Source organism: Pyrgilauda ruficollis, unplaced genomic scaffold (assembly GCF_017590135.1).
Source record: "Pyrgilauda ruficollis isolate IOZ18807 unplaced genomic scaffold, ASM1759013v1 scaffold24, whole genome shotgun sequence".
NCBI classification, from domain to species: Eukaryota; Metazoa; Chordata; class Aves; order Passeriformes; family Passeridae; genus Pyrgilauda; species Pyrgilauda ruficollis.
In genome coordinates this window covers 16,277,709-16,294,123 of record NW_024523648.1, presented here as the reverse complement: position 1 = coordinate 16,294,123, position 16,415 = coordinate 16,277,709, and the positions used below count along the sequence as shown (strand labels likewise).

The window sequence follows — 16,415 nt, the reverse complement described above, 5'->3', positions numbered from 1 at the left end:
TAAGGAGGATATGCAGCTTCCCTAACAAAATAATTTCTCTAATGTTCCTTCTGTGGTCTGGCTGCCAGCTTGGAGGGTTGGCTGCGTGCAGACCAGTCCTAAAGAATGTTAAATATTGCTTTCACTGCAGAAGACTGAATTTCTCACCTTCCTTATAATAATAAGTTGCTTCAATCTGGTGAGATAAAAGGAGGAGAAAGCTTCTCAAATATATCTGGAGTCTTGGTAGTAAGGCTATCCAGTATGTTTAACAAATGTACAAAGTCAAACTTCAGCTGATAATGTAAACACATTTAAACAAACTTTAGTAACAGTAGGCCACTTTAGAATATTTGTTCAAATGCTTGGAAATTTCAATTTCCAAGCAGGTTCAATGATACTGCTAGGAAAAGAAAGAAATCTGAAAGGAAAAGAAAGAGACCTTTTTTAAAAATAGAGAACCCCTGGTAATTCATGTCAGTCTTTGCACTCCAATAAAAACTGCTGCATTGATTGTTCATCAGTTTAACTCTCATGATTTTTTCCCATTTTTCATCCAAGACTTCTTCAAGACATTCCACTATACTTTGTAGTTTTGTGTTAAAAAGATACACATAGGTTCTTCCAGGGCCTCTCAGTAGCTCCATTACCATCCCAACCTCAACCTTTGATGTTGACTACTCATCCACCAGAGTTATTAATCTTATGTTTAGAATCTAGAAACCAGGTACATTATCTAAAATGAAGTTTTCTAGCCATTTTTTTGTGGTAGCACTATACACATGTTATTCCTTTGATTTGACTTTCCTGTGGGAACACCTTATTTTAGATGTTTATGTAACTGATGTGGTGAGGTTAAATCCCATTTTTCTTTGTATTTCTAAGACGTTTCCCCCAGCCTGTGCTGTTCAAGTATGTATCTGTCCTTCTTTAAAATTCAAATAAGTGAACTGATGTGTGTTTAGAAATTCTGGATAAATTTTAATGAACATGGTTACAGAGGTCATCAAGGCTGCTTTCAGATGGTACCACAGGGGATAAATGTACATCTTTCTCTGACTGTGAGAGATTCCATTATTTTGTACATGTGCATATGGTGCCATGTGGATCACAAGGCCACCTAGCAATAATCTGTGCTTTGCAATTATGCAAATTTCATTAATATGTACTCGTTTCTGAAGCATTGGAATGTATATCCATTGGATTTGAAATGTTACATTTTGAAAACTGGATTTATCTTTTATTGTTTTCCCAGTCTAGATTCCTAAACAGCTGCTAATAGGTGAACTCTGAAAGAACACAAAATATGTTTTTACCAATGATTCCCGAATCTTCTTGGGCACTAACCTAAAGTTCATTTGTAGCAGTTTAAGTCAATTTTGTTGAGATTATTTAACTTACAGGTGCCAGCAGTGGCATCATTCCCATTGCTGAGCATTAATGTTGGAAATTCTCATTCCTAATGCCAAGAGATTCATGGTTTATTGCTGTCTGGCTGAGTTTAGCAGGCTGTTGTTCTTGTGTTTCCGGGTATTCGTTCTAATTCAAAACAAATGGGGATGTTGGCAATCTAACGGAGACATATGTAGGAAGTAACCATTGGCAACCATGGTTGCATGAGACAAGATTCTTTAATTGGAGCATTTAGGCATTGATGCTCACAAGCCAATGGAGGAGTCCTTTCCAAGTTGTTCAGTACAAGCCTTGGAACCTGATTCTCTTCACAGGTTGTATTTTTGTAACTGGCACACTGTCTGCTTTTAGAGAATGTTTATAAAATGAAAGTACAAGAAGAGTTGTTCCTTACAAAGGCAAATTTTGATTTCTGCTGCATACAGTGTGCTCCTTAGGCACACACTGAAACCTTGAGTGTATGTTTGAAAATGAATTCTGGCAAAGTCCTGTAAGGCTAGATCTGGATGCCCTGTCCTACAAGGCATTGGTGTGCTTGTGAATCATTACTTTCTTATCTTCACAGTAGAAATACATAGAAAAATGTGACATAAAATATTTAACTTTGAATACAGGGAGAATAACATTTAATCTTCCACATTTCAGTTCTGGCTGTGTAGGTAAAGTATTGTGTGGCCACATTACTTTAGATCATATTTAGACTAGAGATAAAATAGATTATAAAAAAGATATAAGAGATAAATTAATTTGTTTTAAGCTTTTTAATGGAATGAAGTGAAGGGAGAAGAGTTTATACTGTGGGTCTTTTCACTGTATAGGTTTGAACATACTGCAAGGTTGAGAACAGCAATTCCACTGAACTTACTGGAGTATGTGAGCTAGGTTTAGAGACAAAATTAGATAAATTTAATCTATTATTGTTTCTGGATAACAAATATGCACTGAGTGAGAGTGGTTTCTACAGGATGTGTAACTTTTATGCTGCTGGAGCTGAAGCTAAATAAATTGGCTTGAAAGGAACTCTGTGCTACCATAGTTTGACTATTTCTGGGTTAGACAGCATAGTTTAATGAGGACTAAGAAAGAGGATCTATTACTATTTGTAAAAGACATTCAAGAATTAGTACAAAGGGGAAAGAAGAATTATTGAAATTGAACCTTCTTTAAGATCAAATGGATATTAATTGCTTCTGAATGAATTTAGAGTGTAAATTAGAACCAGGTTTCTGTCATTAAAGGAAGGGAATTCTGGCATGACCTTTCAAATAGGGCAGGAAGGACAAGGAACCTAAATTATTTCAAGATGGAACTTGATAAATGAATATAGGTGGTGATTCCAGAAATGGAAATTAAAGTTTATGATTATAGTATCATAGATCATAAGCTCAAAGAGACCTCAGAAAATATCCAGTTCATTTCCTTTCCCCAACTTAATCTCAATTACATTTAAATCATTTCAGGTTTATCCAGCCTGATCTAAAATATGATCTCATCTTAGTGATGAGACTCTATAGGCCTGTTACTCTCCCATTCAATTACCTCACTATTCCAACCATTAAAAAGCTTTGCTAATCTCAATTTTAGTCTTCCTAGTGCAATTCAAGTTAATTTCTTCTTGTTCTCTCCACAGAAGACTTGGAGAGCAAATTAGTATATCCTGCCCTTCTATAGCCCTTTAATATATGCTTGGAAACTCCTTTTTTTCCAAGAATCAGAGTGGTTGACTTTGGAATATCTCACCATATTCATTCTGATATTAGTCCTTGGATCTTTCAGTCTTTTCTCTGAAAACTTGTCTTCTAGAACTCTGTTCTGGCACTCTCTGCTGGGTTCTCTAGATGTTTCTTTTCTCTCATCCCAATTCTCCTGGTCTACAAGTACTGAATGTAACAGAAGGATAATTTTGTGACTTTCAAGCATAGTTCTAGTGCTTATCCAACTATTATTGTCATTTTTGCAGTGTGGGATGTGGTTTACTTCCCAGTTGTCTACATGTTTTCATCAAATAAGTTCCCTGCTGTGGCAAGGTATAGGATGTTAGGAATGTTCTTGATCTCTGCATCTGTTATTATGAGATGTTTTTTGTGAATTTCTTCTAATAAAGCTCTTATTTTCCTTGTAAGGGAATGTTTGGGATTGCTGTGGAAGGGAAAAATGGGCCATAAAGAGAAAATTTTGTGGATCTGTAGACTGAAGTCTTATGTGACTTTAATTCTTCTCATATGGATCTTTTTATCCTGTATCCTGGTGAATTCAAAGCTGGGACAATCCTGAAGCACACACAGAATGTACCAGAAGGTTGTGAATGAGAAGAGTGCTGTGGGCTGTGCTTAGGCATGGGCACGGTTGCTCAGTGTCTCAAAACCTCAAGGCACCGTGGTGCCTGCTGTAAGAGCAGTTTGGTGGGTAAAGTGAGGACAATTAAACCCTTTAGTACCGTCAAGCTGATGCTATGGAAGTCCTCTCCTGAGAAAGCAGAACCTGAGGGCGGTGCAACACTGGAACCACTTTGTAGCTGAATGTCTGGGCAATACATTATTTCAGTTTCAGGTTTGATATTACTCTTACCTGCTTTACTTTTACCACATTGTCAGCTTGAGGTCAAACCTTAATGGTTTATCTTCTTGGCATATCAGTAAATGAGGTAGTTTTATGCCACAGATTTGTGAACATGGAATAAGTAAGGTACTATTAAGTGTAAGACTCAGAATTCAAGGGCTTGAGAAACTTTGCATATTGCTAAGTTGACAAAGTGTTGTTCTGAAGTGATAAAAGCAGGTGTTTCTTTCTACATTCCAAGTCTGCTCCCATGTGAGAGGCTAGATAAGTAGTTCAAATTACATCTAAGTAGAACATTTGCCAGACCTTAATTGCTTTTCATCAGAGTTCCAAATAATGAGAAGTAAAAAAAGCACCTTGGAACTACATTGTAGCCTGTTTAATTCTCCTCATTTAAATCCTTGAGGTAGAAATCTTAACTTCGCAATAAACTGCACTCTTTCAGTGCTAAAGCAGAACAAATTTATAAGCAATGACTTGTGCTCCTTCTACATTTGACATTTAGGTAAGAGCATTTTTTTGTTCAAGAATATAAGTAGTTTCTACAAGGTCTGCAGCTGTGTTGTTTCAGTAGGATATAGTTTTATCATAAATCAGTGCTTTTCTCTGGTGGCTTCTGCTAAGGTTATGGCCATTTATTCAATCTTTCTTGATAAGAGTGATCTTATTAAGCCTGTTTATTCTACCTTGGAGTCAGACCATAGCATCATCAAACCTTGATTTCCTGCTCTGGCTACTACTGCTTGAATCTGTGCTGGCAAATGAAGTGCATCTGACTGTTGCCAGTCAATCCTGCTTAAGTCAGGCCTCTCATCAAGAAGAGTCCATCAGTTTCTCTTCTGCAGGGTGACTTTATCAGTAAATCAACAGGAGAAGGGATTAAGACCACAACCATTTACCCTTGTGCCCTGTGCAATATGCAATGAAATGTCAGTGTCGTAACCCCTCAGTCCTACATTATTATTTCATTGGTAAAGAGGCATTTTGCTGAGAGATCTTTCTGTCCTTTGTTTAAACAGACTATAGTAAAACCAGAATTCCTGTGCAAGAACAAACAAGGGACTCCTCTGTTTTGGTATCTGTCCATGCTGTCTGTATTTTGGAGGAAGACACAAGAAAAAAAATTATTTTTAAAATGTTGCCATTTTCCTCATCTCTTGGTACTTACTTTATAGGTGAAGCTTTATAAAATTTGGTATTCTTTATGTCTTTGATTTCGATAAAGCCAGTTGGTTTGCCCTTTTCATACATATGGTCTTTAAACAGTTATTAAATTCCCTCTTAAAAATGTTAAATCCTTAGTCTGCCCTCATTTGAAAGTATTTTCACAAGAAATTGCTGGAATCTACTGAATTGAGTTTTAATATCTTCATTTTTCTATATCTTTCTTGATACAACAAAATATTAGTAAAAAGTTCAAAGTTTGAGTGCATAGAGTAGGATCCTTGATTTTTAGACCGTTACTATAAATTTTCTGATACTTTCAGTTCACTTCTTGGTACAGGCTCATATTTCCACTTTGATCTCTTTATAAGGCAATGCTTTCACCAAGTGTCACTACAAGCGGGCGCTGTTTCCCTTTCTATTTGATTATAGCTAGCTTAAAATACAGTGATGTGCATGTGAGATTATTTATTCCAAGACATGTTACAGAGATGCATTCATCAGCTGTGAATCTCATCTGCTCCTTTGCTGCATATTCATTTATTTTAATTTGACACCACTGCCAATTGAAACTAATAATGGTTTGGGCAAACTTTGGTCTCTCCTTGTTGAGTAGGTTCATCTGTTTGGAAAGATCTTAACTTGAAAAAGGAATCCCCTGTTGAATGTAGGTCAGCAATGACATGCTGTAGAAGAACTGCCAGGGAACTTTAAAGAGGGATAAAGCCTTTGAAGCACAAGAAGTAAGTGATCTTTGGCTCTTCTCAGAAATGTACTCTTTTCAGTACTGGGCATGACATATTCAAAAAGAGAGAGAGTCCAAAGGCAAACAAGAGTGATCAGATGCTTTGAATATATGACAAGCGCGCGCGCGTGTGTGTGTGTGTATGAGTGAAGAATGCAAAGCTGTGTTGGAGTGTGTAAGTAACTTAGAGAAAAGTAAAAGGGTTTTACAGAGTAGAAGGAAATAATCTGTTCTTTGTGTCCATTGTGGAGACAACAAGCTGTATCTATGACCTGTGGCTGCACTATTCATATTGGACAAAATAAGTTTTTTTCAGAGGTGAGGATAATAATCAGTGTGTTTTCTGCATATCAAATAATATTTGAACATGCTCGGATCTTCCACTGGAGAACAGAATTTGGTAATTAGAAAATTCTTCTCTGTCTGTGAATGCATTTCAAGGCATTAGACAGCAATCTAAATAATGTTTCCAGATTACTCTGACAAAAGTACAGAACCTCATCTGATTTCTAGGAAGTGCTCACTGTCACAGGTTCAGAGAAAAGAATAAGGAAGGCCTGGAAGAGAGATGTCTAATTTGGTACTTCAGGGAAGGCACACACAGACCTATGAATAAGCTGCTATATGTTGTTAGAAGGATGCCACAGGCAATAGAAGGAACACATGCACGATGATAGTTCTGGGTCATCATAATCCAGTGGTATTGCCATTTAAAGTGATGTGCCTTGTCACAGGGCAGAGAATGCAGAAAAGATGAAAGAGCATCTCAGCTATAGCTGAGGATTTCCTATATTCTCATTTTGAATATGCCCAAAGCAATACTTCTGGAAATCTCTTTTTTGTGTCATATGAGACAGGGAACAGACATCTGCTCTCTGAACTAATTTAAATTTGGCTGAAAGTTGAAAATTTCTATGAAGTTTTTGGTTCAGACAGATCATAATTTTCCATTAAAAATCAACCTTATAAAAAAATTCTGAATGAGTTCCTACTCCTGTGCCACCCGGAGAGGAAATAGGAATGCAGTGTAATTGGAAATAGTCTCTAGTAATTTAAGTGCTGCAAAGATCGTCTGTGACTGAGTTGTACTTCAGGCCTGTATTCCCTTTGGGCTGCTTGCTTGTAGTGGTACCAGGGTAATAGCACTACACTGGTGAAAAAACAAAACCACTCTGCATGCCTAGAAGCAACACAAAATGCTAGGGGTAAATTGACTGAATTATATATGTTGCACTTCTGGGAATGCAGAGTATGTTTTACTGCAAGTTCTATGTAGCTGTGGTTGCATGCTATACCTTTAGGATATAAGAATCTTGAGGAGGACAGAGTTAATTTAATCATTATTTTGTTTGTTTTTTCAGCTAAATGGCTCTGTTTTGTTATATGTGTATTTTAGCACTTATCTCACTGTCATCAGATGCTCAATGGGATTTAAGGAAGTCTGGTGTAGAAAAGTGGAGTGCAAGCTTCAACACAGGCTACACCTTGACCTGGCACTGAGGGATGATTCAATCCATCACTTTTCATTTAAAATAATAGACTGGACCTTGGTCAAAAATATCACTTGTATAAACAAATGGAATCATTGATAGATCATTGTTGCCAATAAACAATGACAAATACCCTGCTATTTTTCCTTAGTTTTGCAAAGTCCTCTCTTTTGATTAAAGCTGGCAACTATCAGGATAAGAGGACACCTGTCAGTACCTGATAGATATTCTTGTGAAATGTGTTCCTAAAGTGCCAAATCCTATCCTTTTCTATAAGAACTGTACCTCTTAGAGGGTTGATTAATTTTAGGGTAGATTCTAAGATGCCTTCTCCTAGCACACTGATGATTGCTCAGATCTGGAAGCAGTACCTGAGTCATCCCAGCTTGCAACTCAGCATTTTAAGGAAATTTCAATTTAGGATCTGTTTTTCTCAAAGCATTACTAGCAAAAGTAAAACTGGAGCTGCTGAAGAAGCAGAGTAGACATTGGTGTCATGGAGGAAGAGCTGACTGCCTGATGTCTTCCCCTAGGTCAGGTCACCTTCCCTGGAAATCACAACCCTACAATTACAGTTGCTGGGCTGGTTTTATTGTACTAAGATTGAAAGGTATGGTGTGTCATGCTTTGTAAACCAACCTGAAAATTGGTGTGCACCATTAAAAAAAAAAAAAATTCACAATGCTAATTTTTCACTGCCTCAGACTCATTTTCTCCCTAGGGATGGGGAAGAACATTTGCATACACATTGATTAAATGGAATGCATTTGGTATTTTAGTGTATTCACTCTGAATTGTTATATTTTAATCTAGACTGTGCAGGGTCCTGGGAGAAAGCCAACAAACACAATATATGTCTACATCATTAAAAATAATTTAAGTGTGCTGTGAAGAAGTGTACAAGTGTTTGCAGGGTGTTCCATATTTTCTCAGTGGTAATGATAAATAATTGTTGGTTTTCTCAGTTTATAAGTCAAAAAGCAGGTTTTAAATATGTCAGCCTTCAGTCTGGGCTCTGTAAAAATAAACTGAATAACATTTGCCTAACATTTAGTCCTTGTTACCACAACCTCAAGCTTCTTGCATTAATTCATCCATTGGACCCCTGAAAGTCCCCTTAAATATTGTATCCATACTGCTGGTGGGGAACTGAAGTGTAGCTGAAAGTAGCTGGCAGAAAGTATCTATAAAGCAAGGGCTTATAGACAATCTCCAAGACTTAATCTCAGAAGATTGCTAAACATTGTTTATGTTTGAATCACTCTAGGTGATTTCTTCATTGATAAACTGTCTCTGACTGAATTGACCATGTCTTCTGGAGCCAAACATGGTTTATTATCCTTGATGCAGAGAGTGAAGATGCACATTGACAAAGTGCCATTTTTATATTAAAGCAAAGTTTCAAGTAGAATTTTACTAAAACACCATCCTCTTTTGATATTTTGGGAACATCAAAGGGGTTCAGCTGAAAAGATTAAAGGTCTATTGATCACTAATAATTTCCTAATATTTTTTGATGTGCTTAGGGATCACATAAACTGCTGCTGGAATACACCCACAGGTGAGCTGGAAAGCAGTGGCTGTCAGAGAGCTCAGAGCACTGTAACTTGACAGATTAGAGTGGAACATAAAAGAGCTCTTTCCTGTGCCAAATGGTCTTGTGGCTAAAATCTAGCTACCTACTGAAATTCAGTGGCAACTTAAAGAAGGGCCACATTGAAAAGGAAAACTAAAAGTTATATCATTAAGGAAAGAGATATAAAAATGAAATTACCACATGCTTGCTTGGTTCAATATGTATGTTTTCCTGATCCTCAGCATAATGAAACCCTCAGTAGGGCTATCAAAAAAATCTATATATAAAATATAGCTGCTAAACTCTCCATTAGTCTCTGTACTCACACATGCACCAACCCCTTTTATTCCTTCCTTCTGATGTCAGAAAAAGATAAGGTTTGAACTAGATAAAGCCAAATAGAAATATAGGTACTATGCAGTAGGATTATCCTAGAACTTTTACATAAATTGGCTTATAGGACAGCTCTGCAGTACTGTTTGCTGCATGGTAAAAGGGTGGTTAAGCCTTGGCCAGCAAGACCAAGAATTACAGTTTTTTGTAGGTGGGTAGATAAGAGGCTTGTAGACCAAGGTCAAAGCTACAACTTGATCCTCTCAAAGGCTAAATTTTAGGACCTGATCATAAAATTAATTCTCAAGAATTGCCTATCTTAAATACATCTTTTAGGTTATTCTCTCAATGACTCCACTAGTTTAGTTAATTGTGGGGAAAGACAGTGATAAAAATTTGGTGAACTCTTCAGATTGTTCAGTAAATGCAATTAGTATTGTGCAATACAGGTGGTCTTGTCATGTGCAAGACCTGTTAGGCTGCAAGACAAAATAAACAAATGGTCTATATCCCAGGGGTCTTGCAGATAGCACAGCTCTGATGTTCACCCATTAAAAAATCATTGGGGGAAAAATTATATAGCATGGGTTTATCGGTAAGCAAGAGTACTACTCAGAATTTTATTTATCTCAGGAATGCTTTAGTCACTTTTCATTTAATCAAATCCTAGAAAACACATGTTTTTTCCTCCCATCAAGGTAATTTTAGTACATTAGATGTTTCACAAAGTATCAAGTGAATTACATATGTATGAGTCTCCAGGAAAGCCTTTGAAGGAAGGGTACTAATGTTCTTGTTCTTGAAATAATATCCTCATATTGTCACAAGTTATTAGTGACATTGCCATTTCTCTGTTCCGGGAATGGAGTTTTGTGGCCATTGCTCATCTCCAGCCATTGGTCAGCATCTGTTAGGGCGCTGTAGCTCACACTCAGCACCTTGAAATGCCCTAATGATCCTGGCAGGTTCCTGTGGCAGAATCCTGACAGCAGTCACTTGCTCAGGTTAGGATGGGGCTTGCTGTTGGGCTGGCACATGGGAAGGGGGCGGTGAAGGAGTTGTTGCAGTGATCTTTGCCCATCCCTCTGATCAGTGGGAATGCTTGAGCTGGTTATGTTGGATTTTGGGCAATTCTTGAACATGTATATGAAACAAAAACTAAGTCAAATCTTGTCAAGTGATCTCACTGGAACATGGTTGAAATGGTTATTTGCTATGTAATATATTTGTTTAAATTGGTCTCAGTTACCATATATTGAGATCAAGTGTTTTGTCCCATTGAAATGGGGGCTGTTAAGGCCAAAGGCTGTGTTTGTGTGGCTAGTATGCAACTCACCATGGAAACAGTAATAACAATAATTATTGTTATAACAATAATTACAAACAGGAAATAATAATAATTAGTTCTTCTTGTATCTGAATTTTTTTTAATCTATTGCAGTATGAATATAGCAGGATTTAATAATTACAGTCAATTACAGGTCTTAATTAAATGCTACTACTTATTACTGTGACAGTAAAATGGAAATAGCTACCTGATGATTTAAGAGTGGTTTATAGGCTCCTGAAAAAACATAAAACTTTTCCTTATTTGTTGCCGAGGTTAAAACTGGGAAAGATCATGAGACATACATGGCAGACTTTATTTTTGAGGATCTTGCTTTTGTTGTAGATTTGCATTTAATAGTGTTTGCTAAGTTTGTAGTTAGTAGTGCTACAGATTTGTTGCAGTTAATAAGGTTTGCAAAGTTTTGTGTTAAATGCAGGGATATTTTGTTTAGTTTGTAGATTACACGTTCAAAATCGAAGTCAATGGAAGCAAAAAGAAATTAAAGTAGATCACTAATAATTTGAGCATCTGAATAATCCATTGTAGATGCCATCAGTTTAATTGCATGTGCATATTAAAACCCCTCATTTGAAAACAAATTTCTAAATATTCAGTTTATATTGTCAACATCTGTTGAAGTATACAATAGTTTTATGATAATCAGCAATGGGAAAACCATAGAAGTCTTGAAGTTTGATTTCAATAAACAACCATATTTCTGATACTTTCCCATCCAACAAAAAACCTCTTGTTTTGCTGAAAAGTTTCTGGTCCTTCAGGCCTTGAGGGAAGCTGTACATATGTTTGATTCCTACTAGCCTCCAAGAGATCAGGGAAAAAATAAAAGAAAATTACTCATTAATTTTTAAGTTTCATCACAGAAGGGTTGTTCAAAATGCTTTTTTCCCTACTTCCCTTATTATAGTGGTAGCTAAAGAGTTAGAAAACTTCTTTATGTTTGACTTATTACTAAAGTAATGCAGATTTGGAGCATGTGAATTCTTTAGGTTTTTTGTTGTTGTTTTTGGGGATTTTGTTTTGTTTGTTTGTTTGGGTTTTTGTGGGTTTGGTTTGTTTTGTTTTGTTTCATTTTTCTGTGTATATAAATTGCATGAATCTTCAGAATTTTCTTATTTTAATCCCTGATATTAGTAAGCTTCTACTTCAAGCTTAGCGATGAATGATGCATTGGAGACCTGTGCTATAACTGTGCTCTGAAATTTTTTCTCAGTACATCTGGCTCTTCGGGGTAGTTTAGGAGCTTGATCCCCAGCATCTGACATCACCAACTCAACTGTAAAACAAGTTGTAATGAAATAAGAAGTTACTGCCTGACATGAAAAGTCTGTGCTTTAGCAGTGTTTGTGTGATGATGTCAAGCAGGTTTGGAACAGGAACACTGCTGAACTTGGCAATTTCTTTAAGATACTGGCATCAATCCCACTGTTTTCTCAATGCTAGGATTCTGCCAAACATCTGGCTGGGAAGTTGCCCTCGGCAGCTGGAGCATGTGACCATCAAGCTGAAGCATGAGCTGGGTGTTACAGCTGTGATGAACTTCCAGACTGAATCTGACATTGTTCAAAATTCCTGGGGCTGCAACCGCTACCCAGAACCCATGAGCCCCGAAATCCTCATGAAACTGTATAAGGAAGAAGGTCTTGCCTATGTCTGGATGCCAACTGCAGACATGAGCACTGAAGGTAATGCTCATGTCACTCTTGCAGTAAATTAATAGCAGCAAACACTTGGAGTTAATAATCTGTCACTTTCATGACAGCTGGTGGGGAGGGGAGGAGTTCTGTGCACACTTTGCATGAAAATATAGCTGGAGCACAAGGTATAGTTTCTTTGTGTGCTGTCTTTAACAAATTATTCATATTTTCTTGTAGGCAGAGAGGCCCTCTGAAGTACTTTGTGTCTGGCAGTATTATTTGTGTTTGTTTAAAGCCATCTGACATCAATAACTGCTTGACTATTTTTACTTTCAGCTTGAGTTCGGCCTATATAATGAAAATATGCTGTGTAGGTGGAAGATGCAAGTTTGCAAAGCAGGGCAGCTTGCCACCTTTGCTGATTAAAAATGGAGAGACAGTGCTGTGTGTCTGCTGTTTCTTTCCCAACAAACACTTTTTCTTTAGCTGTAGTATCCCAATCTGATGAAACTCCATAGCAGCAACATTTACATAATAGTTTGCAATTAATTGAAAATACTCATGGCATCTGAGCTGTAACATCAATTACTACTACTTTTAAAGTCCTTGGTCAGAATGCTCAGTTCAAAGTCTAGTTTCCAAGCAGAAGGTTAGAAAGTGAGTGTGTTTTCAAGTGTGCAGCCCGCCAGCAGAAGTGAGTGCTTTCAACACAGTGAAATACCACTGCCCCAAACAGATAACTGTCATATCAGCATTGCGGCACCAGGGAAGACAGGAGACCTTAAAACAGGGATTTGAAAGGGCTTAATGTCAGTGCTCATATGTGCCATGAGGAAAAGTTGGGTTCTGCTGCTTGCAGCTCTGTTTCTCAGGATAGCCAGAAGAAAAGTGTCAAAAAATGTAGTATGTTCATTCCTTTGGGGGTGAGAAAGGCCATTCTGTATTGTTTGACTGTATGCTTAGTAGACAGTGAAATCATAACAATTTTAAGTTGTACAGAAAAATGATCTTCTGCTCTCCCTCCCTCACTTACTGAATCGATGGCCTTCATTAAAATGTTTTAGAAATCAGCAGTATGTAGATATCTTCACAAACCTCTGGTATTAAAAAGAAAAAAAAAATCATTTTTGGCTTGCTAACTTTAATGCTATGTAAGTTGTGCTGTCCTCTATAATGTGCTGCCTTGTCTCAGTTCCTTTGAAAATGAGTATGCCACACACATCTGATGTTATCAGAATGTATATTTAGAGAAGACTTGGGGCATTTTACAGTTTTGTGTGATCTGATTCTGTATTGCAAGGAAAAAAAAAATAAATCCAAGTTAGCCTAGAAAGTAATTTGAGAAAAGAAAGAAAAAAGTGGAGTATGTCAGGTCTGCTGTTATATTTCACAATTCATCGGGCTGTACAGGCTGAATCTCAGCCATGAACTGACTTTGTCCAGTGCAAATGAACGTGCCTTGTTTTCAACCTTAGGAAGAATCCAGATGTTGCCACAAGCCGTGTGCCTCCTGCACGGGCTGCTGCAGAACGGACACACAGTCTATGTTCACTGCAATGCTGGTGTTGGCAGGTCTACAGCCGCTGTCAGCGGCTGGCTGAGGTATGTGATGGGATGGAGCATCAGGAAAGTGCAGTACTTTTTGGCTTCCCGGAGACCAGCTGTCTACATAGATGAGGAAGCTCTGAATCGTGCTGAAGAAGATTTCTACCAGAAATTTGGGCACCTTCGTTCCTCATATCAAATAGAAGAGTAGAAAAGCAGAAGAAGAAAAGGAAGGTGAAGAGGAATCCTTACATTTGAACCCCAAGGACTTAGAAATTTCTGTGACTCAGGCACCCACCTCACCTCTTCAGATTATAATCTTGTAAAAGTGATAAGAATTTTGTTTAAAAAGTGCCTTAGAGTTTTTTATTTGCTTTCTTTAAGCTGACATGATTCATGTTTTCAAGCCTTTTGGTGAAACTATGAGAGCTAGAAACTGCAAAGTGAAACAAGATTTTCTTTTAACCACTTTCCTATAGGAACTGAGCTTTCAGAGTAGACACTAAACAAGATGTGAGGTGAAATAGAGTTGGCAATGAAAAGTGACAAGAAAAAAATACGAAGATTGACTGGATTAAGATTCAGGTTAGGATCGAGCAGACCATCATCAAAGCTGCTCAGTTATTTTAAGCAGATATTAGAATGTTGCAGTGTTTTGTAGTAATTCTGTAGAAGAGTGGTATTGATGAGAAAGACCAGAAGGAAACTGGTTCTTCAACTCAGTGTTTAAAACCAAAAAGCTAATGTCTAATGCAGTGAACTAAGATTTACTCTTTGTCCATCTAGTTAATGCTAAATATTATGAGCTCCAGCTATTTTATTTTATTATTTTATTATATTATTTTATGACATTGGGGGTATGCTGGGCTGTGGCATGGAGAGAGGACACAGCTCCAGCTGTGGCAGCCTTGCTTTGTTGTGGGGCAGGACCACTGTTTGTTACATTATCCTAGGCTGTGAGTTCTCTGAGTTGAAGGTGCATTTTGCTCCTCTGGTCCATTCAATGCTGAACAGGAGCTCTCTTAGGTGCCAAGTCGGTCTGAGCAGTAATCACCAGAGTAAGACAGACCTATAGGAATTGTGTGATAAGCAGTGTGCAGGACTGGCACCACAGCCTCTGGGCTGTTGACCTAGATTAATATCTTCAATACAGCAAAAGCCTCCCCTTGTGCAAGCAGTGGGTGTGTGTTAGATTTAACTGATTGAAGCTAGTGCTGGGCTATCTCTGGGCTGAATGGAGTCAATACATTCCCCTACAGGAACAAGGAGCAACTCTGCAGAGGATGGTTTCTCAGGAGCTTAGCCTCAGTGTTAGCTTTATGGATGATCCCTACTGTTTCCCATTGCTGCTTGGTCCAAGGAGCACTGCTTAGCTGAGCTAAGCTAAGCAATGGCACCAGCAGCTTCCAGTCCCAATCAGATAAAGCCAGTTTGCTGTAGGTTGAGTTCAAGAGAGAAGAGGGAATTAAGGATGCATAAACATTAAGAAACATAACTTCGATAGGTTTCTTTTCAGTGACATCTCATTTTTTCCAGCCAACTTGTTCCTCTAAAGATGCAGTCAGTGACAGAGTGGTTTAAGTAATAAATATTGATTTTCTGAATACTTAATGGAGAAACTATTGGATATGAGCTGTTTATGGAGAATGTCCAAAATAATACATTTTATTTATCCTATACTTCAATCATCTTGAAAAGAAAAATGTTTATTTAAGTTATTCTGTGTGTGGTTTTGACCATGACTTAATTTCTGATTTTTTGAAATAACACTGCCAGTTTAGAAAATGGATGAGAAAATAAAGACAAAGTGACTATTCCAACAGCCCGTTTTGTCATGTGTCTTTGTTTCCCAATTTCACAAATAGCAAAAAGGGTTCATAACTCATATTTCTATACAGAAGTGGAACCAGCCACTTTAATGGTAACAGACCATGTTTTGTCTTGTGCTGTGTCAGTTTGACAGGAAATCTCAAAAAGCAGCACAGCAAAGGTGTGTGGGTCATATGGCACCTCTGGTACCTTCAAAGGCAACTACAGGTGTTTCTTCTCCTAGCCCAGAGCAGAGAGAAGAGGGAGTGTGTGGATGCTCCTGTCTGGCTGTTGGGCTCACATGCAAATGTGCAGAGCTACAGCTGCCTGCCCAGGAGTTACCTCATTTTGACTGAGTTTAAAGTAAAATTGGTGGGCTTTTGCTACCATATTCTCCTCAAAATCAAGCACTGAGAGAAACGGAATGTCATGAGAAGCAGAGAGTACAACTTGCTCAAGTTTTACATTTCTGCTGAGATTTGTTTGAAACCACAAGCTTAAAATGTGTTTCCAAGCATCCCTGACAGAAGCCCTTTCCTCCAGATGCAACTTGTAATAAATGCTGGGGCAAATACTTGTAGATTTTATTGTTCCACAGATAATGTGTATATATATATATGTGGATATATATAGTTTTAGGGCTCTTGGGGCTGAGCAGTGCACAACATGGCACAAACAAGTATATGACTAAGTACGGTCACTCTGTATTGGCTACTTCCTAATTCTGATTATATTGGCAATGGTAGCAGACTGATGTTTCATTTGCAGGGTGGGAATCCCTATGACACAGGAGTCACAGATTCAAGGATGCCCTAGC

At 37.7% G+C, this 16,415-nt stretch overlaps 1 protein-coding gene across 3 annotated transcripts in view; it reads left to right on the top strand.

The window, feature by feature from the left end:
* Positions 1–15,611, top strand: part of EPM2A (EPM2A glucan phosphatase, laforin) — a 37,069-nt gene extending 21,458 nt beyond the window's left edge. For all 3 annotated transcript variants that reach the window (XM_041469856.1, XM_041469854.1, XM_041469855.1), the window contains exons 3-4: positions 12,051–12,292; positions 13,720–15,611. In XM_041469856.1, the coding sequence (XP_041325790.1) occupies positions 12,051–12,292; positions 13,720–14,000 (523 nt within the window). In that variant the 3' untranslated portion in view covers positions 14,001–15,611. The remainder of the gene's footprint in view (positions 1–12,050; positions 12,293–13,719) is intronic.
* The last annotated feature ends 804 nt before the right edge of the window (positions 15,612–16,415 follow it).